General features: G+C 38.6%; 1 protein-coding gene across 8 annotated transcripts in view; it reads right to left on the reverse strand.

Annotated features, from left to right (window-relative positions):
• Window positions 1–1,473: 1,473 nt before the first annotated feature.
• PTPRK (protein tyrosine phosphatase receptor type K) overlaps window positions 1,474–26,039 on the reverse strand; it is a 340,055-nt gene continuing 315,489 nt past the window's right edge. For 4 of the 8 annotated variants that reach the window (XM_035109045.3, XM_035109041.3, XM_088666121.1 and 1 more), the window contains 15 exons: window positions 25,846–26,030; window positions 24,523–24,610; window positions 22,740–22,816; window positions 19,813–19,849; window positions 17,708–17,805; window positions 15,434–15,550; window positions 13,452–13,621; window positions 12,777–12,912; window positions 12,014–12,163; window positions 11,339–11,512; window positions 10,022–10,153; window positions 9,269–9,394; window positions 7,402–7,565; window positions 6,675–6,810; window positions 1,474–3,698 (listed from right to left, as the gene is read on the reverse strand). In XM_035109045.3, the coding sequence (XP_034964936.3) occupies window positions 3,645–3,698; window positions 6,675–6,810; window positions 7,402–7,565; window positions 9,269–9,394; window positions 10,022–10,153; window positions 11,339–11,512; window positions 12,014–12,163; window positions 12,777–12,912; window positions 13,452–13,621; window positions 15,434–15,550; window positions 17,708–17,805; window positions 19,813–19,849; window positions 22,740–22,816; window positions 24,523–24,610; window positions 25,846–26,030 (1,844 nt within the window). In that variant the 3' untranslated portion in view covers window positions 1,474–3,644. The remainder of the gene's footprint in view (window positions 3,699–6,674; window positions 6,811–7,401; window positions 7,566–9,268; window positions 9,395–10,021; window positions 10,154–11,338; window positions 11,513–12,013; window positions 12,164–12,776; window positions 12,913–13,451; window positions 13,622–15,433; window positions 15,551–17,707; window positions 17,806–19,812; window positions 19,850–22,739; window positions 22,817–24,522; window positions 24,611–25,845; window positions 26,031–26,039) is intronic. The other 4 variants (XM_035109047.3, XM_035109048.3, XM_088666120.1 and 1 more) reach the window with 2 other exon arrangements.

Below are 26,039 nucleotides of genomic sequence, written 5' to 3' on the forward strand. Positions count from 1 at the left end.
TAATATCAAGTGCTAGTCCTACTTTGAATACACCCACTGATATCAAGTTACTTAGGTCCATTGCTTTTGGTAGGCCTACAGTCAATGGCAGTTTTTTGTGTGGGGTTACATTTCTGACCCTCATGTGCATCGGTGGAGCATGTGTAAGCCCCCCCTTATCCGGCCACTTCTGGGGTGTGGCGATGCAAATGTGCACAGTGGTCCTTCAGTTGGATGTGCCTAAAAATGAACCACTGCAATGTTTGAAAATACACAATGGGAAACAATCACTCTTGCACCCCAGCCCCCAATGTGCAATGATTTCAGTAAGGATCATAAAGTATAAGTTGTGTGAAGGAATATAAAAAATGGATATGTCAAAGGCAGTAACCAGTGGACAGGCAAACTGGTAGGATCAACACTTGGACATGTATGGTAGGGACATTATGCTAGACTCTGTTGACATTTTTATCTGTTTGATAAATGAGCTTCTGATAATGGCAGTAAAAAAAAAAGTGATATAAACTGTATCCTTATAGATTTTGTAACGTCCCACCTGACAGTGCTTATTATGATCAAGCACTGGCTATATACTAAGGAATATGATACTATGAAGTACGTAATATTTTACTAAAGATGAATTGCTATATTTTCTAGACCATCTGGAACAACCAAAATTAATTAAAATGTACGGTATGTTTCTGTAAAGTAATTACATTTTCAGGAGGGTTGCCATTGTTACTTGCTTATTACTGCGCTGTTGGCTTGTTTTTTGCTTGTCGAATAAATGTGGAAACTTTTAGGATTGGATAATATTGAACCATCTCAAGATGTACGCTATTAAAATGGAGGTGGAAAGGGTACACATGTATTTTTTTGCACCATAGTCCAGTTATTGAAAGTTATGAACATTACTCTAAAAAAAAAAAAATCCTTCCAGTAGCACCTTAGAGACCAACTAAGTTTGTTATTGGTATGAGCTTTCTGAAGAAGTATCTGAAGAAGTGTGGATGCACAGAAAGCTCATACCAATAACAAACTTAGTTGGTCTCTAAGGTGCTACTGGAAGGAAAAAATTTTTTGTTTTGACTATGGCAGACCAACACGGCTACCTACCTGTAACCAGAACATTACTAGAACATTACTCTAGTTTGGGCAAACATGCAACTTTATGGACAAACAAGAATGAGTTTAGTGGATATGAAATAATATATTTTCAAATCTTAAGTGCTTTCTGTTTTATATCTGATGCAAAGGAGAAAAGGAAGGCAATGTTAGGGCCAAGATAAATGTATGTTTAGGGTAGCTTTACAAACAGGGACAACCTTTTAACACATTTCCACCACAGTTTTACAACCAGTTTCACCACTACTAAGATAATTTTGTTATTCTGAATTAATTAACCTTGAATAAAAATGGTTGCAATTTTGCTACACAGTACTTTCAAATAAAATGATTAGTGCAGTCAAAACAGGAAATAATATGAACTCAGCATTTTATAAAACTTCTTTAATTCACTCTTTCTTTACATGAGTATTTATAAGCACCTTGTAATTTACTCTTGATAAAAAAAATCAACAAGAAACAGGAATGATTTTTGTTAGGAAAATACGTCCAGGCTTAAGAATGTGCATATAGGAAGATAAAAGTAAAAACATGGATAGTTTGCATACCAAGACTACAACCTAATCTTGAATTGATTCAATCCATTTTGGCTTTGTCACAACACAAAGCTTCTATCAACACAATCCTAGACAACCAGTGGAGATAAAATGCATGCACAGCTGAAGGTGTTCTGAAAGTTTTTACTGCAGCCAGTCTTTTCGCAAATGAGTTGTATATTGCCTGTAATAAACATTTCATAATACCGCTATAGTTATTTGTGGGGGATAGTGCTGTGTGGAAAAAGCATTTCAATTTCTTGAATTTTTCTTCTTCTTCTGCAAAACAGGCTCCCATCTGCGTCCATTATACATTGCTTCAGTGTTCTGTGGTTTTCCAGGCTGCCATTACTTCCTTTTTTGAAAAAAATCTGATGACCTCTTCCCCTGAGCTTTAATTGAAGAACAGGAAGTTGGGAAGCTAGCTGAATGCCTGAGGTCAGTGAACTTGTTAATTTTGTGTTTAAAAGAAATCATTCATTTACTGTTTCTTTATTGCATTTATATACCAGCCTTCTGCCGAAGCACCCAAACGCTTTGCAATTTTAAAATATTAAAACAAATCATAAAAAGTATAGTAAAAATAATTTGGGGAGGGGATCAACAGCAGTCAGGCACACAGTGGAGAGCCCCCCATCTTTCTGTGCTTATAAGAAAGCAGATTTGAAGACATTGTGAGATTTTCAGTAAACTCAGTCCCCCAAGAAGGCAGTAGAATGCAAACCACTGGAAAGACGATTTGCAGAATGAAAGAAAGGATGGTCACAAACAGGTAATTAGAACAAAACACACCCAAATCCATTAGAATTTCACCAAAATCCCCCTTCTGATAAATTACGGATTTTAGATTGAAGGAATTTAGATTGAAGCACTTCTGCGTTGCATGGCTGACTGGGATGCCTCCAGGCTGTCAACAGGGAAAGAAATGTGGTTTGTTTTTCAAACCAAGCATTCCTTTCTTCTTGCTCTGCATTTCACACATTTATTACTAACCTATTTGTTCCTTTAAAAAAATTAATTGAATTATGTCCACCATTGTTCAAGTCATAAGCAAGGCCATATGTGTGCAGTTGACATTTGATTCAGATTATTAGACTGGGGTGGTACTATACATGTTTAGAGAACTTTTAATTTAGACCTTTTCCAACAAAGTCATTTGATGGATTCATTCATTCATAAGTGTGTATACAGCAACAACAACAAATCACCATACCAGTGTTTTCTGGTCTACCTATTAAAAGTCTCTCTCTTTGTCTACTTTCACAGAAACATACAAAAAATAAGCTACAAAAAAATTGCTTACAGTTGATTTCAGCACACAAAAAAAAGCATTTTGAGAAAGAATGGTTTTGTTCAGCCATCATAAAAGGAATGTCAGTAAACAATAAATACAATGTGCTTCCCCCCCCCTCCATATCAACATATTTACACTTGAGTCTTTGGCTTATGTTTAGATTTCTTTATAAAGAACTTTGATCAGGCTGTCATTGCACATTAAAACAAAATAAGCCAGTTATCATACATATATATCTCTCTATATATTTTTCTTGCAACACATGAAACCTATAGAGACTATCAATCTGCACAGTTTTGTTTTACTTTTAACAGTTTATAAAATTAAGAACGAAAGGGAAATAAAATGTTGACTAGAATAGATACATGCAACAGATGGTGGTTCTAATGTAACCGAGAAACAACTGAATATACAAACACTGGAAAAATCCTACCTCGAACAGCAGACGAGCTCTGTCTCTGCTCTTCTTTAGTTTTGTGGCACTATATGTTCATACTGTGTACAGGCATAGAAACAGTTCTTTATATATATATATGTATATTTATATATAATTAAGATACACCATTTATTAAGAAAAATACTTTTTGCATTTAAAAATTAAGTCTCCCTCTTCACTAAAATCTTTCTTCACAGGTTCAACAGCTGATGCCAAAACAGTTTATTAAATTCCATATTATTTGGTTCACTTGATTGCATCCACCCTTTTCTCACTAAGATGATTCGAGGTACTCAAGTGCAACGTCGTAGCAGAAACGATATTGCTCCTAAGGGGGGAAATGCAAAGAGTCAGTCAGATCATGCATAAAAAAATAAAATGAGATAAGAAGTGACATTCCTTAAAACGGCATGATTTGCTTTGACAGTAATCAAGACCTTACATTGATATGATTTTTTTTTTTTGCAATGCTTAGGTGTATGTGTTGCTGCTATAGCTTGAGATGCATCTTAAAGCAAGATGGTCTAGGAATCTCTTTGTGACTAATGGGTTGCATCCCTGTGATTCTTTCAGCTATTACACTAGATAGAAAACAGTTTTCATAAATGAGTTTGAAGAGCTTTACCGCTTCATCTTGGACAACATTCATTTCACAAAGTCAAACAGCATCCAGCCATTAACAAACATCAGTGTCTTAATACTACAGCAAGAGACCACTCTTCTGTGCTGCTAAACTGAAAATAACCCAAGTCCAGCTTTCCCTGTTGTGACAGGGAGCTCTGTAAGGTCAAATATCTAAGAATTTCAATTTCAATGTGTTGGTAAGTAGAGATGTACAGCAAGAGTTTGCAGCTGGACTCTACAAAGTTATGCATTCTGAGATACGTGTTTTGCTCCAAGGTCCACTCTCAGGGAGAAAAGAAATTCAGATCCTCACTAAGACTTTCTACATTCTCAAAGGGAGAGACAGAGAAATTCCCCTCGCACTCCCACTGCCCCCTCCCCAGCCCTAAGACTAGAAACTTAACATTGTAAGCAGGAAGTGGGGAAAGCTTTCTGAAAGGTTTATTCCCCCCCCCCCCCGGTTCTTTTTGGTTATCTGATCATCTTGCTAAATGTAGGGCAGGTAACAAAGCTACATGGGTTTTCTTGGCTTGTATCCTCACCTAGCTTGAACAGCTGCTGTGTTCAAGATGGTTCACCTACATAATACAGGGACACTGAAAACATGCAACTATAGAGTAAGATTGCAATGAAATATAAGTATTTCCCCCCTTTTCTGTGCTAAAGATTAAACAGTAACCTGTGAAATTCTAGGCAAGAAGCTTATTGATTACATTACACTGTGTATGTTCTGAAGTGATTGGACCTGCAAGTAATTGGACGTCAAGGGAGGGGGGGGAAAGTCATTTTCCTCTACCTTCTGTCTCCCCCACCCCCCAGTCTTTACTACCTTTAGTTAGGGATGTTGGGGGAATTCTGATGAAGACAGAAGCAGACAGCGAGAGAACGTAGTATTTGATGCAAACCAAACTGCAGTTGAATTGAGACTGTGGTCAAGATAGGTCAGAATGGAAATTGTTGTTGTCTTATGTCCCTGCTTTTAGTTTGCTGTATCTGACACAGCTTCATGCTCTCATTGGCTCCTACCCTTCCCATAGACGTTCCCTGCACCTTCTACTCCTTTTTGCCTTCTTACACTTTGGGAAAAGAAAAGAAAAAAACCCACCCACTACCAAATATACTAATAGCTATTTCTGTTTTACTACAGGTGGTGACCATTTTAAGTGTGTCCAATTGACGTGTGATCGCTGACACACAGGTCCTTTTGGACCCGGAAGAAGGCAGAACAGGGGTGGGAGGCGCTCTGCTGATGTGCATGGGGGGCCATGAACAGAACCTTCACACAAAATGTTCGCCACCTGCCTTTAGAAGATTCCATCATCCTTTCTCTCCCTTCCCCCAAAGCATCAGAATAGGGCTGTCAAGGTCACCTGCCGCTTCCGTTTAAAAGGAAGCAAACAGATTGAGGTGAGTTTGGCTTCTTTTTCTGTTTTTTTTTTAGATGGGGCTATGCTTACCTTACTGTTTTTTTTGTGGGGTAGCCTGGTTCTTTAGTCTGTTTTATTTGCTTTGGGTCTAGGTGTGTGTGTGCTTTGTATATGAATATACTGTATGTATGCATATCTGTGTGTGTGATTCTGAGTGTGTCTCTTGTGGGTTGACTAGAAGGCATAGATCATGGGGTGAGCTAACATGAAGGGTAAGAGCGACTTTTAGCTCCCTACAACGGACTTCCGGAAGAAGTGAAAAGTTCCAGAAATGCTCAGGCCATAGGGCAACTGTATTTCCTGTAAATACAGAATTCCAGCCTGGGCCTTCTAACCTCAACCAGCTATATGAGAGCATGGGTAATGGTGGTAAGCAAGTGACTTGTGCCTCTGTGTTCTCTATAGCAGGAGTAGCCAGAATGATGCTCTCCAGATGCTGTTAAGCTCCAACTCCCATGAGCTCCAGCAAGCATGGCCAACTGTCAGGGCTGAAGGGAGATAAATCCGCCAACATCTGGAAGGCATGGTGTTGGCTCTATGGACTGGCCTGTTGTCTTACTGTAGAGTCTGGACAGCCTCCTTTCTGTTGAGAGCCCTCAGAGGTATTAAATCAAGGTCCTCATAACAAATGAGGGTAGGCTTGAAGCCAGTGATGGCGGGGGCCACTATCCCTTTTCTCTCTTTCTTTCTCTCAATCCATTTATCTTTGTTGATTCAGCAGGAACAGATTACTCCTGCCAGATGGCTTTTGAAACTAGGCCTGTGGGTTGCCTTAGAGCTACCTTCTCTCTTCTTCTCTCCCAAGGTACCGTGTCATCTGTAGATTATAGATTGCGATAGCTTCCTGACACTGTATACCAAATCACACAGGAAGTGAACTTTGAGGCGTTTCAATGAGTAAGGTGTAACCACAAGCTTAACAGAGATTTCCCAAAGCGAGACATCCTTTAGAGGTGATAAAATGCATTGCATTTCCACAGGCATTCAGTAAATGGGGGGAAATGGGGGGTTATGCTTGGGTGTGAATGTATCACAAACAGGTTTCTGATAAAGGAGGGAAAGGAATTTGGAGAGTTTTTTGTCTGACCCCCTTGCTCAATACAGGATGCAACTGAGTTTTTATAGTCCCAGTTGTTTTTTCTCTGTAACCACAGAGAACATTTCTATCTATGAGACGCTGTTTGGCAATACTTTTTTAAAAATATTATTTTTGTCTGTCTACATAAAGTAACATTCCAGATAGACAAACTTACCGGTGTTTCTACCATGTTTGGCTTACTGTTCCGCAAAGTTTTTACTGCATGGAAAACATCGATGACATTTTGCCTTTTAAGCATTTCCACTACTATGCCTATGGCACAGAACACTCCACTTCGTCCACCACCATTCCTGAGCAGAAAAAAGAAAGAAAGAATGGTTTGAACGGTTGTATCCGACTTAGTTATAAAGTTACAACTGCAACAACTGGGAGTAGGCCTCAATGAATACACTAGCCTTTACTCCTAAATAGACATGGCTAGGAATCCACTTAGTGACATTCACTGATTTTTATTGGGTGGGGTTTACCTAACAACCCCCCCCAAAAAAAAAAATCATTGCAAGCCCTGCTCAAGGGTTTCTGCTCATGCAACAGGGCTTTCTCCCCTCTGTCCTGAAATTGGCTTGGTCAGGAGAACCCCCAGAGCTGCACAGGAGGAGGAGATAATTCAATCCGGCAAACTGATATGCTTGCACAGATGGAGCATTTGAAACCTCACGTATGTACTTCTAACCCTTTTAAGTTGCAGATCCATGGCAATCACTGAACTCTAGGATAACCTTTGAAAAAGATTGCATTAAATAGAAAATTTGATTTGGAAAATAATAGAGGAGTCTATCCTTGCTCTAGCGAGTCATGCTAGAATATTCAAGGTATGGAAGCCAGTTCACAGCATGGAGATAATTAGATTTAAGGGTGAAAATGCTATATATCACACTTACAGGCAATGAATTATAGTTCTGCCTTCTCCTTCTTCACATTCTTCTTGCCACTTTTCAACCTGAAGAATTAACTTCAGGAACGACCGTTTGGAGCCTGGCACATCCCTGTGAGATGCCCATCCCAAATACTGGAACTGCTGTACCATCAGATAGCCTTCCTGAGGCTGAGGAGAATAAACAACAACAACAATCACAAGTAACCATTATAGAAAATCCAAAAGCTTCAGCAGAGCAATAGCTTTATTAAGACCAGTTTAAAAGCTTCAAGGTAAGCAAGCATCTACAGTTTTAATCAGGCTGGGTGTAAAACAAAACAAAAACACAACCGGGAAAAGGATGTTGTAGGGTGTTAAGATGACATTGGGGGAAGTGTTTGTGGAAACTTAACTAGGTGAGGCCACATTGGGTGAAAAAATACTCAAGTTGCACCAAGGCCACAGGCCAGAGAAGCACGATTACTCATTCTTAGAACCAAATAACTGCTGGCATTTATATTTTCAGTTGGTAGCACTAACCAAATCCCTATTTCATTTGGCATAAACTTCTCCCACAGAAAAGAAGTAAATAAAAGCCTTTGTATTAGGAAAGCTGGAAATAAATTTTAGGTGGTGCGCTAGGTACAAAGCATGAGTTCCTGCATGGCTCAGAACTTAAGATGTGTCCCCCCCCCCTAATTTTCTGGATCTGACCAAAGGCCCACCTAGCCAGCATTCTGTTCTCACAGCAGCTACATGTCCATGGAAAGTCCACAACTAAAAGCTGAGTGCAACAGTACTCTTCCCACCTAAGATTACTCGCAACTGGTATTGCGAGGCAATGCATCCAACAGTGGAGGTACAACATGGCCATTGTGACTTGTAGCCAGTGACCATATTATCTCCCATAAATTGGTTGAATTCTCTTTTAAAGCCATTCAGTCAACATTTGGGAGCAAATACCATGGTGTAGCTATGCAGTATGTAAAGACGTACATACTTTCTTTTGCCCACCGTATATTTATTCAGCTTCATTCACATCATTTCTTCCTTGCATTTTCTCTGAACTAAAAAGCCCCAAATGTTGTAACCTTTCCTTATAAGGGAGTTGCTCCAGCCCCTTGATCATTTTGGCTGCCTTTTTCTGAACGTTTTCCAACTCTACAATATCCTTTCTGAAGTGAGACAGTATGTCAGCATTCTAATTGATTTGGCTGAACTTGCACTAGGTCCTGAGCTGTAGCAGGAGGGGCAAATCACCACAATTTGTGGGACCGCTTCAATGAGTAAATTGCTCACACAAGGCACCTTTGAATGCAACCAAAGGTCAATAGAAACCAAATTAAATAGTATTACCTAGAGAAGCTGTTGATCCCCACATAGGCATGTTAGAATGACCCATATTTTCAGCATCAAAGATATATGCTAAACTCTACAATCCCCCATATGTCTAGGTAATAATCATGAGTTTAGCAAAGTTATCTACTGATTTGTGTGACTACAATAAATATATATTTCCCATGGAGGGGAGATGACATAAAAATAAAATAAACAGAAGGATGTGAAAACAATCTGGATTAGAAAAATGGTGGTTTGGAAAGAATCTGAGAACTTTAAAAATGCTCATCATGAAATAAATGAAATATTTGTTTGCACCACTTTGTTTAGTAAAATGCACCACTTTACCGTTCACATTCATTAATTGTTATTTACCATTGGTAAACCTAAAAATAATAATCCATGATGCCTTTAGTGTATATTACAGTGCAATTTAATTGCACCATGGTGCAAATGAAGACTATTTTGAAAACCCATAGCTAGTTGTGTGTGTTTTTTTAAACATGTACAGTATTACTTAGTGAATAAACATAAACCATTAACATATTACTTACCCTTGTTAAATTGCATATCCTGAAAATTCTGTTTATTACATCACAATCCATTGAGCAAGACATGCATTCCACCTGGATGGGGCCATATCTCAGCAATCCTTCCTCTGGCCAATACTGTGGACAGCCCTGCATGATATTTAATAGGTAAAATTAAATTATAGCTAGCATTGCACATGTATTTTGTGTCAAGCAATCAATGCTTGATAATTGCACAACTGCAAGACAGACATTACTGTATTGCTCCATCTTTGCGGGATGAGACAGTGTAATTACCTCAGACCTTGCTGAAGGAGCCAAGAGTTCCCCATATTTGGTTAACATGGTACCCATTGGGGAGGAAGGTGTAGATCAATACAGTTAGAAACACTATTAGCTGCCACCAGTGGCTGTTTGGGGTTAGAAAGATTTATTTAAGTGACTAGTATTAGTCTGCAGTGCTAGTTACTTTGATGTGTGTTGTATTCTATGATTATAAGTGGATCTAGAATTGTAGAGTACATACAGGCCTCATTCCCCTAGTATAAAGTGGTACATTCCAGGAAGATTTTACCACCTGATTACATCTTCTTCTAGATCACCCTTCCTCAATATACTGCCCTGCAGATGTTGTTGGATTCCAAGTCACATCAGCCCCACCAAGACTGGCATAGATTATGGACCCTGCCGTCCAAAACATTGGAGCGTTCCAGTTTGGGGATCAGTGGTTTACAATGTCTCACTGACATTGTACATCCATTACCATTAAGAACTTACCTGTGATAAATCAACTTCATTTAACATCACAAGAGAGGTACAGCCATAGTCGTATACTAATCGCCAAAAATCTTTCACAGTGTTTGGTAGAGGGTGCTGTGTGACAATGAAAGCAGCAGGTTGTCTGTAGCTCTGCATTAAAAGAAAAGTAGTAAACGAAAGAGGAATTGCAATCAGAAACAATCATGCCACTCCCCAGCACATAGAGCATGTGCAACATTATATATGAAAACAAGATAAAACACAGCACAAACCTCAATATATTTTCTTGAAAGACAGCCTTTACTTATTTCATTAGAATTAATTTCCAAGAAAGTGCACATAGTAACCTTTGGTTCTGAGCCCCTTTGGCTCTGAGCCCCACAGGTAGTTTAGGTTAAGGGGGAATTTGTTAAGACATCCATGAAACTACCTACAGTACAACAAAACAATGCCTTGGGCTCTTTGTAGAAGGAAGCTAAGGTTGTAAATACAGCCAGAGTTTGTAACATAAACTCCCTTTCTCTCTTTGTTATTCATTATAATTAATGTAAGTTTTATATAAAAATCTCCCAAATTAGGAAACTTATTTAGACATTCTATTGTATTTATATATAACTAGAGAAAGGCTTTAAACAGACACCCCCAAACTTCGGCCCTCCAGATGTTTTGGACTACAATTCCCATCTTCCCCAACCACTGGTCCTGTTAGCTAGGGATCATGGGAATTGTAGGCCAAAACATCTGGAGGGCCGCAGTTTGGGGGTGCCTGGTCTACAATGTCTGGCAGTGATTCTCCAGGGCTTCTGACAGGAGTGTGAGCCTTATCTGGTAATTGAACCTGGAAGCATTTTCATGCAAAATATATGCTCTACCATGGCACTATGAACCTTCCCCATTGGACACATGTATTGGCATACAAAGAAACTAAAATTTGCATGTACAGATGGTGGCAGCTATGCAGTATGTTGAACTGAATATTATTTCTCCACTGTTCTGTTTGCTAATCCATTATTTCTCCTGGGACTGCACTCATTAGTAAAAGACAAATTGCTAGAACTGGCTGCAAATTAACATACAAATCATGAAATTCCTTCTAGAGTTTTCTTTCGTGAATTTTCAATTTCAACAAGCTACTGAAAGCATGGAAAACTCGGATTGGAAAGTCAAGAGAACCACCACTGTGCAACCCATTTTACCAAACACCGCAAGAAAGCCAACAATATTTATTTAACTAGCAATATTTCTTTTAACTAGCTTTAAGTATCAAGTATTATTTTCAACTTTACGACACCTCATTTCAAGGCATGTTACATAGACAAAGGAAACAGTTCTTACGTCCATAAGGGCAGCATTGATGTAGTTGCTGCTCTCTCCATCAATAGTAATTAAGAAAGGCAGGCATCTGTCAGGTGGCAGCGTATCCATAAAGCGGTTCTTGTCATGATTCCTTGGCAGGCATGCTATGCTGCAGTCTTCAGCTTGCAGCCGAGGAGTCACTGAATTCAGGGTCTAGAGGGCAGAGGAAATCTTTGGTACAACATAGCTCACCCCACACCAGAACAGATTCGTGAATAGATTTGGGCACCAAATAGCATTGCTAGGTGGGACTGCTATGAGATAAGCAAAGGGCTTGCCTTCCTTGAGTTGTAATGCATTTCAGCCATGACAGAGAGTGAAAGTGAATTATCTGCATTCCACCCAAAACGAAGAAAAGAAAGCATTGTGTGAGATCCATGCAGAGTGTTCCGCACCTATTTAAAATGCAGAATCACCCCTGGCAGGCCGAAGGTCACTGCTGTTCAAACAAATTGGCAGCCCGTGGCAATTACAATCAGACAGTTGTACTCCACATTTATAGATGACTTTGTAAAGCACATAATGAAAGAACTAGGCTATACATTAGGCTCAATGCAAGGAGGTGGCCAAAGGTTGGGAATCTGATATACAAACTGAGAGAAAATATATAACTAGAAGCAAAAAAGAAATGCTGCTACCAGCAACTGAAAATACCTGAAATTCATCTTTGAGATGTGAAGAGTTTGTCTGAGAGTCTATTCTAATCATATCAAAATATGCAGCTTTGAATTCACAGACCGGGATGGCAGTTTCACCACATAAGCAGGCTTCCAAAATTGCATCATGAATAAAGATATACTGCTCCTGCCAAAGAAGGAACAGAAGAATAGTCTAGCAATATTTTTTTTAAAGTCACAAAATCTGTCTTTTAGATACCTTCTCACTAGGAATCTTATTCAAGGAAGCTTAACTCAATCCATTTTTTATACTGCTTAAGCGCCTTAAGTATAGTCCATTCCTTAACTAGGATTCACTTAATCAGGGCGATTTCCTGAGAATGGCAATTTTTTAAATCTAGAAATAGCAAAGGCATCAGTATTTTGCTGAAGCCAGAGATTTAATGGTGTGTGTGTGTGTGTGTGTGTTTCCATTTTTATGTTTCTGCCAGCTGACCAAATTTCCTTGTTACTGGAAACAGCATTAAAAATACATAGCTCTGGATAGATGCTCTGAACATTTCCACCTGCCAATAACTATCAGCAGGGATATACACACAAACCATTTTGGTTCAGCTCTATAATATTTAAAACCTCTTTCATGCCCACCTCCCCATTAGTACTCTGGCCTGCACCAGTTGCTCATTCTTGCTTAGTGGAGGGTCCTGATAGAAGCAAGACTCTGTGTTAGGACACCCAGGCAAAACGCATCCAAGAAGGGAACTGGGACCCCCATTATTAAGAGCGGAGAAGCACCGTACCTCAGTCTGTACCATATTGATGCGGCGTGAGCGTAATGCTTTGACACAATTGTAGATGTCCACAACGCCTTCTCTTTCTGCCATGTCTAGCATTATGTCAATGACAATGTAACAGCCAGTTCTTCCAGCTCCAGCACTGGAACGATTCAGAAAATGGTTTAGAGAGTATTTCTGCACTTAAAATCACAACTCCCCCTAACAAATTAAAAATCCTAGTCATTATATAGCCCACATTCTATTCTAAGAACCCCTTTTTGTGGTAGTTGTAGTAGTAATAACAGCAATTAGTTATAAACTGGACATAATAATGATAATATTAAAGTTGGGCAATACTGATGTGTTCTTGTGTGGGTTCATTCACTTGCATTTTCAGAAGAAGTTGAGATAGTCAACAGAAAAAAAAGATTTTCATATATCCAAACCTCATTCATACCTCAATGTAGCTGAAAAGTTTAGAACACATATAATAGACACTGACTGAGTATGACAAATTAGGAAGCCTGGATGTTGGGCGACAGTATCATCAAGCTACGTCTATTAAAGTGACAGTTGAGAAAGAATAAACCAAGTTGAGAAAAGTAAACAAAGACTGAATCACACAGTGTCACACTAAGACAACTTCACAGGAGACTACAGTTCATGCACACATTGAGAAGTTATAGAAAGTGCATCTACCTCTTCTCTACACACCTGCAATGCACAACAATAGGCCCGGCACTAGGAGGATTGGAGAGTTTAACACGGCGTATAAATGAAAGAAGGCCTGTTGCATTGTAAGGGACTCCGTGATCTGGCCAGCCAGTAAAGTGGAACTGTTTAACTTCACGGATTTCATTGTAACCTCTCTGTCGAAATCGAAAAACAAAAAGCAGACAATATTTTTTGTTCGTCTGATGGATTAGGGAGCAGGGAAGACATTCAAATCAAAATATTGAATTTTGAGACAAGCACAACATCTACCAGAATCAATAAACATTTTTGTTAGTATTCTAAGCCAAAAATGTGACAACTGTTGCTTAAAATGGGACTTTTACAATTGAATTTATGTGCGACTATAAATATAATCTGTCAGTTGATCTTTATCAGCTTCCTTCATAAACTCAATATAATATTGAATGCGGCACTATTTTCTCACCATATCTTGAAAATTGTACATTTACAGAGCCAATGTTGCATGTATTATAAAATTACAACAGCATATGGAAAGGCTTTCCCAAGAAGCTAAGCATGAAGCACATGTGCTAGCCTGGAAGTAAAGACGACAGTGCAAAACTGTTCTTAAGGAAAGCAGCCCTAGGGAGTTAAAGACTTAACTGAAATAGTACATAAATGGCAAGACTGCATTAGAAATGCATGAAGCTTTACACTAGAGTAACTGACCTGTCCTCATCACAGAGCTACAAGATACTTCATGGAAGAAAGAATGATAATTAAAACAAATGCTCCAAAATAAAAAGTGAAAATAAAACAAATGCTGATGAATAATACACAACTTGTGTAGATGATGGAAATAAAAAGTAGTGAGGATTATAAGCTTCCACAGTCCCCCTCCCTTCCTCTTCTCTGTTGCAGCAACAAGGAGATCACAAGCATATGCTTCCATTGCTAAAACAAGCTAATTTCCCCATTAAATCCAAACTGTAGGAGTTTGGGTTTCTTTGAACTCTAGTTCAAATAAGCTAGGATCAAACCATAGTTTCAGACTCTGATTTGTTTATTAACTTGTGTTTAAACAAACAGTTCATCAAGTTCAGACTTTAAAGCCTTTGATCATGGTTTGTTCTGGGTGAAACAAAATACAATCACTGGTTTGGATTCAACACTAAGCCAAGTGTCATAGTTTCTGGTCTCACTTGCTGGATGCAGCCAAGGAATGAATCAACAAATGAAACTCATTATGCATTACTATAAGGGTAAAAAATCCAGAATGCAGCTTAGATAACAAAATGCTTACATTTGGTTTAACCAAAGTATTATGTAAGTAAAAAAGGTAAAGGACCCCTGGATGGTTAAGTCCAGTCAAAGACAATTATTGGGTGTGGTGCTTTTCAGGCAGAGGGAGCTGGCATTTGTCCACAGACAGCTTTCCGGGTCATGTGGCCAGCATGACTAAACCGCTACTGGCGCATGGAGCACCGTGATGAGTGCCAGACCGCAAGGAAATGCTATTTACCTTCCTGCCAGAGCAGTACTTATTTATCTACTTGTACTGATATATGTTAGAACTGCTAGGTTGGCAGAAGCTAGGACAGAGCAATGGGAGCTCACCCTGCTTCTGATCGGCAAGCCCAAGAGGCTCAGTGGTTTAGACCACAATGCCACCCACATAATAGGGACTATTATGTAAGTATTACATTTTGTGAGCTGCTCTGGGGGCCTGTTTTGCCCAAAAGTTAGCATAGAAATAAATTTTAACATAACAACATAATGTAACCTAGTGGCAAAATAGTTTGAGACATATTTTAAAGAGAAGATAGGCAAAATGCATTCATATGAGAATAAAGAAGTCAACACGTGAGTTGTTAATGGATGTAGATAAGGGATTGTAAGGGACAGAAGTATTGGCAGGACAATCATATGGCATATATGATCATAGCACCAGCACTTGCTAAACTTGCAAAACATTTTGTATACATAATAGTTTTAGATATACTTACCCTTTCAAGGGTAAATGTCCTGACCACATATTCAGCAAGCGGTTCTACTTCCACACAAGCAACTTTGAAGTCCCCATACACTTCAGTGTCATCAGGCCAATACTTGTAGCATTTAACCTGCAAGGAAAGTTTTGAAAAATCTCCAAACCAAGGAAGGGAAATGCACGAACAAATGGGACATGTTCAACGTGTTATTAATTCTACCTAGTAACACAATAATATATATGCCATTACTTGAATGAAACAGCCAATGAAGATGCTTCAAAAATAAAGAAATCAAGTTTTAGGGTGTGATCTGATCCTATGGCAAGATCCCCTGGAGTAAGTATCTTAGGATGCAGCAGATTTCCAGTTCAGCAGGCTGATGCCTGGTTCAACCGGAGCTAAATCCCCAATCCCAATTGAGTCAAGCATAATCTCATCCTGGGGTAGGAGCAGAGAGGGAGGATTTAGATTGGGTCCTAAAGCTATTTAGCTCAGTCACCTGACCTTGCAACTCAGTATAAAAGGCTATCTTACAAACTTGTTTTCCCTCTGCTAGGTTTAAGCAAGGAAGAGCAGAGCAGCAGCAGCAGCAGTCCTGCAACTGAATGGGGTTTGGATCTGGTACAACCATACTCTGGCTTAAATTATACTTGCTTGCATTTTACACCAGCTTTTTGAAGATACAGTGGTGCCTTGCTAGATTAATTTAATTTGTTCCATGGGTCTTTTATTATAATGAAAAATTTGTCTAGCGAATCCCATAGGAATGCATTGAAAAAATTTTGATTTTTTTTTTTGCCCATAGGAACGCATTAATTGAATTTCAATGCATTCCTATGGGAAACCGCGATTTGCTAGACAAATTTTTCATAAAATGAATTCATCTAGCGAGGCAACCTCCGCTAGAAAAAACCTTTCGTTAAGCGGAAATTTCGTTAAGCAGGGCATTCGTTAAGCGAGGCACCACTGTAGAATTGCTTCCTTACTCTAATCGAGCATTCTTCTTCTTCTTCTTTAACCCTGGCTACATCAGATGTTACCTTTTTTTTAAAAAAAAGGAACAGTGTTTACCTACATATTTAATTTTTTCACAATCATTTTTTCCTGTTTTCAGAACCATTTCTCCGTTTTTTCTAACATACACCATCAAAAGCCCATCTTTTATTTGTATGTCATTACAATAAGCAGAGAAAGGCTGAAATACAGTTTAGGGCCTTCAAGAAGAGTATAGCACAACGGTATATACCAGTGATGGCGAACCTATGACACGCGTGTCAGCACTGACACACATAGCCATTTTCGGTGACACGCGGCCCTCCCCTTTTTCCTTTTTTTAAAAGGAGAAACAATTATACATTTTTGTTATTTAAACTACAAATATCGTGAAATTATGGGTTTTTTTTCTCGAAGTGACACACCACCCGAGTTATGCTGGGGTTTTTTGGCGAATTTTGACACACCAAGCTTAAAAGGTTGCCCATCACTGGTATATACAGTGGTACCTTGGGTTACAAATGCTTCGGGTTACAGGCGCTTCAGGTTACAGACTCCGCTAACCCGGAAGTAGTACCTCGGGTTAAGAACTTTACTTCAGGATGAGAATAGAAATTACACGGCAGCAGCGGGAGGCCCCATTAGCTAAAGTGATACCTCAGATTAAGAACAGTTTCAGGTTAAGAACGGACCTCCGGAATGATTTAAATTCTTAACCAGAGGTACCACTGTAATCACAAAGTCTCTAGCAAACTTGTCAGATAGTGTTGGACTTGGAGCTACACTCAATTTTCTTCATTAATCCAACACTTTATCATTTGTGCACTTCAAGACATGCTATAGTTGATTAATGCTTTGTTGAACAAGTTCATAGGGGGGAAATGATATTGTGGTTTCTTGCCCCATATATGTTTATCTCATCTCTAGGCCCTTGGTGTGCTTACACATAGGTGTACACATAATGTGACTCAATCACATGATTGATATACTGTACAACATATATCACATCAATCACATGATTGATATACAACATATATCAATCAATAAATTGGAGATGTGTGTGCTGGATTTTAAGCACACAAGCCCTTTCACATGTTACACACATATGAATAAGGGAAAACAAGTTCAGTAAGGTTCCTGGCTGTCATCTAGGGAGATGGTAATCTGCTCTGGCACCTCTCATTTCAAATTCTGATGCCTTTATTCCAAAAGCACTGCTTCAGTTTTCATTAGCAAAACATTTACAGTGTTCCATGTGTTTTCTAAGGTTTCAGAGCTTTCTAAGGTAGTACTTACCCGTCCAACCTCAACTAAATTTGTAACCATAACAATACACGCAGATTGTTCCTGCCATATCATTCTCCAGAAATCGTACACTGTTTCATGGACTGGACCTGAAAAGAAAATGCTCTTAAATAAAGGTAAAGTCACTACCAAGCCACTGATCTCTAAAATACCTGCCAGTTATTTCCTTAGGTATGAAGGACTCCAGTAATCCTCCCCGAACCACTGCACATTTATAACTTATGTATGATTAGTGCTTAAATATCTCACTTAAACCAGATTATTAGGGTGTTTTTTTTAAAAAAAAAACCAAAACCAAAAAACGAAGTAGGCATTAAGACTCTTCAACTTGGCATTATGCAAGAAAACACTGAAGTACTAAAAATTAGTAGTTTTAATATGGGTTCATTAGCACATGAAAAGTCATCTTATCATAGCCTTTACTGAAAACTCTATTTGTGCTGCTCTCCTGTTGTCATTTTATTACAGACAACAGAACTTCATGGTCTGTCCATGTTAATTAACATGCAGTTAATTAAAATCCAGCCATCTTGTTCCCACGTAGGATGAATTTCATTGGCAGTGGCCCCTTAAATTTCAGTCTAGTACCTTAACTTAATAAGCCCTGCTTCGATCCTAATTCGAATTAATTTATATCCCCTTCTTAAATTAATGTAGGGTAACACCATCAATGACTACTAGTCAGGACAGGTTCAAGACAGTGTATAACTGAACACTAGCTGTTAGGAAGCAGCAGCAGGCAAGGATTATTGCCCCCATGTCCTCCATGTGTGCTTTCTCTAGACACTGAATTGAGCACTGTGGGAAATAGGATGTTGGACAAGACTGGCCTTTGGTCCATTTCTGTAGGGCTATTTTTATGTTCTAAGGCAGGCATCCCCAAACTGCGGCCCTCCAGATGTTTTGGACTACAATTCCCATCATCCCTGACCACTGGTCCTGTTAGGTAGGGATCATGGGAGTTATAGGCCAAAACATCTGGAGGGCCGCAGTTTGGGGATGCCTGTTCTAAGGCAGTGTTTCCCAACCAGTGTGCCTCCAGATGTTTTGGGACTACAACTCCCATCATCCCTAGCTAGCAAGACCAGTGGTCAGGAATGATGGGAGTTGTAGTCCCAAAACATCTGGAGGCACACTGGTTGGGAAACACTGTTCTAAGGGAAAGACAGCACTAAATAAAATAAAAATTGTTAGCTAGTACATTAGGCCTAAACTAAGTGACAAAGAAGTTGGAAACAGCATCTATGCTTACATTTTGAACACAGCTAGAGTTGCTGTGGGTTTTTGTGTGTTTTCCCCTCAGGAGTAAATGACAAGCAAATGGATCTTTACAGACACTTTGCTATGCAATTCTTAAGCCGATCAAACAGCTGCTTCTCTATTTTGTTACTTGTACCTACAGTGGACTATAGGAAACATTTTGCAGCCAGCTTTAAGTGCAACTATATTTGGAGATGAAACTTAACCAACAGTATTTAATAGTACTTAATTTTATATAGCTTACACAATTATAATCCGAGATGCTAAATTACTTAAAATATCTAGGCTCTGATTTTAGTTAGCTATTATTTTCAAGGTTCTCCTATTGTAAAATGTCTTCCATGGGTTCAGCTAAGCACTGAAGAAATAGAAATCTCTTCAAGTTTAATGGGGCAAAATTCACTGCAGTAATGGTTAATGCTTCATTATATTCTCCAGAAATGATAACCTTAAATTAATTATGTCCCAAATTACTAATAAGAGTTTATGCTATGACAAGGGAGATACTTCAGATAAGGCAGAAGCCTTGCTTCTTTGCGGCAAATTATCTTTTTTCCATGATTATTCTGCCGGTTGTAACTATTACCGAGTTGATATAGGTGTAAAAAACAAAAACGAAAAACAAGGATCCATGACTCCAATGGAGAGCCCCACATTCACTGCAACTAGAGAAGGGGTTTGCCCTGAAAATAAACCAAACTGTTCGAATGTACCAATTCAAACACTAAAACAAGCAACCCTCCACCCCTCTCGCCAAACTACCCCCCACACACTTGATACTGTCCAAAATGACACTGAAATTGTACAGTATGGCAGATACTCTAGCAAACTCTTACCTTGGGTTGCAATGTAGTGACTTGGCCTTTGGTATCCCTGAAACAGCAAAATAAGTTGATTTCTACAATGGACTATTATTAGCTTTGAAAGTAAAATCCAGTAGGGAAAATGAAGGCACACCCAAGACATTTGTAGGCATCCTTTTCAACACATGGTAGTCGTAGCTGATCAGCTATATTGCCTAGTTTCAACTTTTTTTTTTTTAATAAGAAACCTTCCAAGTAAAGTGCTGGAAGAGAAATGAAGTCCAATTGATTTCAAATGGTTTCATTTCTGAGTGAATGTGCTTAAGACTGGATGAAAATTTCATATAACCTAATACAACATGTAGTTTATGTAATATTAGATCAATGCTTCCTAATAGGTGTCATGTGAAATCTATAACTGGATCTCTGCTAGCATTAGTTCAGTGTTGAAACTATACACTTTGCCTTCACTTTTTATGACTGAAATAGTTCTGTTTGCTGCTCCATATAATAAGCCGCGAAACAATCACACTTAATTAGCAAAAACTAACTTCCACTATGAATGCGCAAAAAATATTAGAGCCATAAATAACAAGCAGAACAGCTGAATGTTAGAGCTGGACAATGTGTATGTGTGCACAAATTCAAAATCTACATGCAATGTTGTAAAAATATGTTGTGCAGTTATATAAACCAAATTTTAGAATTAAAACAAATTGTGTGCATATATAATACTTTATATAAAGACATGTATATACACATGCACATATAGTACTACTGAATTTTTTCTACGCTATCATTTTCAAACATTGGAGAGAGCTCCACACTATTCAGTTTATTAAAGCTACAAAAATAAGTAATAATAATCAGAACCCATGGAAATTATTTCCAAGTGCCTTTTTTTTTTGCTAATACCATGGCATAGCACTGTAAGAAGAAGTAAGCAATTTAGTAGTGCTGGCTTGCAAGGAAAAGTACCTATATCCCCTTGTATACAAATGTGAGATATGAGCCTTATATGCAGTGCTAAAGCTATTGTAAACACCTTCTTCTCCAATGTTCCCTCAATAATTATTATGTATTATTCTTGTTCTTAAAAATACTTCTGGAGGAAACAACTTTGTCTAATTTTCCTCTTATGAAACAAATTCTACTGAATTGCTTGAGCTGGGAAATTGCTGCTATGAAATGAACACCCAAAGAGAACTTGATATTCAAATAGATTATATGTTTATTAATTCATTTTAGTGCACAATTTAAAATTTTGTTGTAATAAATTAATTAGTTCCGATTTGTATATGCTTGCAAAATAATATTTCTGTTTCCTTAGACAAAATTGTGTCCCTCTGCATTTAACTAAGAACCTTTGATGGTTTTAATAAGAGGACTTCATGCAAAGGTCCCTAAAAATTAGAGTGAGTTGCATGTGCTAGGCCACTGATTTCCTTTTTCGAAAACAATACTTCTGCAAATTTATCAGCAAAGCCACAAATTTCATATTGACACTTCTCAACAACAAACTGCCGAGTCATTTCCCAGTAAGGCATATCACATTCATGGGTCTTAACATTTGTTGTATTGGATTTAGTCACGCTTAGATTTAATGGATCTCCACTGTGACTGAGGCTAAAATCTAAACCCTATTTGCCTGGGAGTAAGCCCCACCAAATTCAACAAGACTTACTTCTGAGTAGGCATGGTGCGGATTGCGCTATAAATTGCCTAATCTCCAATTTTTACTTAGTTTCAGTGAAATCATATCCACACCCATTTTTTTCATTATTCCCATTTGTTTCTCTTGAATAGATATCTATTTTGTGTCTCCAAAACATGTCCATACTTGTCTAAGACGTAATCTCTGGTGGAATCATGAAGCACACATTATGGGTTGTGTGAACACCCAGAACAAAAGGTGTGGGGGCAGGGGAAAGAAAAAAAGGAGAGAAACTCCTTGTGCTAATGGGAAGTCAGTGGATACAACCTATGTCTCTGAATATATATATATAATCCTTCCAGTAGCACCTTAGAGACCAACTAAGTTTGTCATTGGTATGTCATTGGTATGAGCTTTCGCATCACTGTATCTGAAGAAGTGTGCATGCACACGAAAGCTCATACCAATGACAAACTTAGTTGGTCTCTAAGGTGCTACTGGAAGGAATTTTTAAATTTTGTTTCAACTACGTCAGACCAACACGGCTACCTGCCTGTAACTAGATCTAAATATATATGTTTGTGTATATACTATATATACCATTACTGAATTGTCCCTAGCCCATAAGAAAAGTGATCATGACTGGACTCCCTTCAAAAAAAGGAGACAATTCACCACCATCAAGGGACCCCCTTTGTATCATAACCAGGTCTCTTCAGAAGCAGCACTATACATCAAACTATCCAGCTTCTCACATGAAAATGGAACGCAAAATAAAAGCTACTGACCAAAGCAAACAAAAATAATACTCAAGCAAAATGCAATTTTTCTTTAACAGATAAGGTCAGCTGGTTTAGCTGATGGTTTTCATGACTGCACTATAGGACTATCTAACTTTTAAAATACAGGTACAAACATAAATTATTAACACAAAGGAACATTTAGAAGACCAGATATATAAATGGGATTAATTAAATGAGGCATGCACATATATCTAGTAATAAAAATTAGAAGAGTAACACAACTGAGAATGTTTGCTATATTAAATAGTCATAACAGGATGCTGTTATTCACATATAGTGGTACTTACATCCCTGTACAGCCAAATCTACAGCCCAAATCAAAGTCAGATGTGAAAGAAAGCACAACAATGTCAGTGAGTACTGGGACGGAGAACAAGGAAAAGTGTACATTTTGTTCTTAATTGGGGGGTAAAAGCTGTCATTCAGTTTGTAGGAATTGCATGCAAAAACGTTTCACAGAGAGAAGCTGGAAAGAAAAAGACCAAGCTACATCATCTACTTACATCAATGTAATTAGCATTAATGTAGTCTGAAGAAGGATCATCTTCCACAGGTTGTAATATCACTCTGGAGTGGTCATCTGTAAATATATTGTGCGAGTCAAAACTTGTCCAGGACAAATGTACAATAGGTAAGGATGGATGTAAACAGATGGTAGAAGGGTCTGGACTAACAGATATTAGCATCTAACAAAACAGACATTTTAGTGGATGCCTTTAATCCAGGGATTGCCAACATGATCCCTTCCAGATGTTTCAGGAGAAAGTCCTGACAATAGACCATGCTGGCTGGTGGAGTCCAGAAACATCTGGAGGGCCTACATTGACTACTCTGGTGTTTAAACTTTCGCCTGAGCAGAAGCAACACACTTCTTTTTTTAGGAGTTCCACTGAAATATGTGTATATGCAATAGATGGTGATAAGTAGGGGTATATATAGCTGTCTTAAACTAGACTTCATAGCTTAGTTCAGTCTTTGGTGCATGACAGCTACTTTAAATAGTTCCATGTGGCAGCTGCTTCATTGTGATGAGCTTTAGCTCAAGAGCAACCTGTCATATGAGAAATTTACTTTTAACGCTGTCATTTATGTGGATTTGCAGTGACATGGATATGCTGTACATCACTCTAGTACAGTTCTCCCCGTCCTAGCCCCCTCCAGATATTTTTATGCTACAACTGTCCGGGAGCCGCAGTCCAAAACATCTGGTGGGAAAGGCTGGCCCACTCAAATGGATTGATGGAATTAGTTCACAAGCAGGGCGATTGGGAAAGGCCACCAGAGAAATTATCAGCGTATTGGAGGAAGGGGGAGGAAGAAGATGCACTCACAGTCCTATTTAATCCCCATCCCCTGGTGGAATAAAAAGGCTTTTCAGAAGGAAAGCCACAAAAAAACACAGAATAACGATTCACCAAGCAATAATGCCACATGGTGTAATCTCTTGGTGCCTTTATCACTACCAAAGGTAGCATGTGAACTGGACCCTGAACAGTTAAGAACCTGGCCCACCACGATCACTAAAATGTTCAGCTCTTGAAAAATTGTGATTTGAATGCATACTCTTTCACACATCTGAATATGATGGACAGAGAAAACTAAGCCTTTATCAGCTGTTTTCCCACTAGCACCATGATAGCAGATGCTATTCTTGTTGTAAAATGGTAATCAATTTTTGTTTGTGCTTTGGTCTTAACTATCAAAAGCTTTACTCCTGAGGATCCGTCAGGGTTCTTTGATTCTAATCACTGCATCAGAATGCACCAACAGTAAACAACTGAAAAATCAAATATGGTGTAGCAGTGTAACAGAAACGCGGTGAAATGTTAATTCAAATTTAAAAAGAACTAAAGAGAGGGGAACTTGGTTTGCAGGAAAAAAACCTTTTCATTTGTATCTACCCCTCCAGCCAAAATGTCACTTTCTCTCATTCCTTCATTCACTTCTGATTATTATAATATTATTTAAAACTGCCCTTTATCTATACATAAATAAGCTTAACTTCCCCTGATTTCTCATTATAAAGCTAAAATGTGATTCAGTCAACAATTGTGGCCCTATAATCTGTATCGTGTACATATAATCAATGTGGTGTAGTGATAAAAGTGATGGACCAGGAATAGGGAGAGCTGTTCAGATCTCCACTCAGACTCACCCATGATGCTCAGTCACCATTTCTCAGCCAAATCTACCAGATATGGAAACTGGATGGGTGGGGGAACCAGGTATGCTGTATGAGTTTACTAAATATTCATCAACATAATTAAATATCCACTTTTAACTTACATGCAATAATGTTTCCATATCTATTCTTTGTTCTGTTTTGATCCTTTTTTGCCACATCCCAAGAAGCTGACTGTCCTTCAAAGAAGCTCTTTATGGAAAAAAAGGGGAGGGAGGGAGATGAAATTATAATTCACACATATTTTTGCATTTATTTCAACATTTGTTTTAGCATTCAGAATAGCAACCATCTACATTTTTTCCATTAGAAATAAATGTAATAACTGGTCTGGAAACTTCTGATGGGGGCAGAAGCAAACACTGAGCAAATTCAAGGCCTTTAAACTGCAAAAAGTGTGTGTTTCTTGCTTTTTTCTGTTTCTCCATCCCAAATACAAATAACATTAATGGTCCAACAACAAATAGGTAAACATGTGAAGAAAGAATTTCCCAGTTAAAAATTATTTCTGTCACAGTGACAAAAATAAATCAAGTATTTCTTGAGTGAAACACTACAATATGGACTTGCACTAGCCTGCTTCTCATTCACAGCAAAGTCCTTTTTATGGCTTAGCCATGCTGTTCAAACATGGCTATGGGCAGTGGCAGATTTTGGTCTTTAAAAATTCAGTCCTGTATGAGGCAAAAATTTGGCGCCCCCTGCTCCTTGCCTTCTGTTCTCTCAGTTCACTGCATTATAGTTGCAAAGCCCTGCAGCGCCCTCTAGCGTCAGCTCCCAATGTGGTCACACTGGCCAAAATCTGCTTCTGCTATAGGCTCTGTTCACTGTCCCTGTATCCTGAATTTTTTACAGGGTTTATGCACACCAACATAAGGAGTCCGGTGCATAGCTGCCAAGTTATCCCTTATTTTAAGGGATTTTCCCTTATGCTGAATAGGCTTCCTCGCGAGAAAAGGGAAAACTTGGCAGCTATGGTCCAGTGGCCTATCTAGTCTACCACCCCATTTCCCACAGTGGCCAACCAAAAGCCTGAAACCAGGTAGGGTTGGATGGATCCACCTACCACAATCCTACTCTCGCCATACCTTGATAACAGCCAGTTATCTGTACATAAATATCACTGTTAAAATAGCTGACTTAAGAATGCTTCAGAACAGGGGGGACTTTCGGTAGAGAGTGGATGTTCCAAGCACACCCTTTCTAGTGCTTTATGACATAGCATTTAAAGGAATGAAATTTCAGAGTTTCTCTTTGGGATTATTCCATTGACTCATGGTTCACAGAGAAGTGGTCTTTTAACAATTTAATCCCAATTAAACATTCATTTAATCTTCTTGTAATTAAGAACTTGTGAAAACAAGAAGCTGTACTCTCAACGGGCCTCTCCTAAGTTATTGAAAAACACAGCTGTTGACATTTTTTACCTCATATTCTTCTTTAAAACCATAGCTGTCGGATGTTTTCATGAGGTTGATATGCTGCAGCAAATCAGCTACTCTTATAGCAGGATGAAGTTGGCCTGTCTGGTATGGGGATTCTGTTCCTTCGCAGAGGTAGCGAGGCACATCGAGCAGACGACTTGACTCTGCTGTTGCACTGTGGTTTTCATCTGTGGTGA

This window comes from Zootoca vivipara, chromosome 3 (assembly GCF_965207765.1).
Source record: "Zootoca vivipara chromosome 3, rZooViv2.hap1.1, whole genome shotgun sequence".
NCBI classification, from domain to species: Eukaryota; Metazoa; Chordata; class Lepidosauria; order Squamata; family Lacertidae; genus Zootoca; species Zootoca vivipara.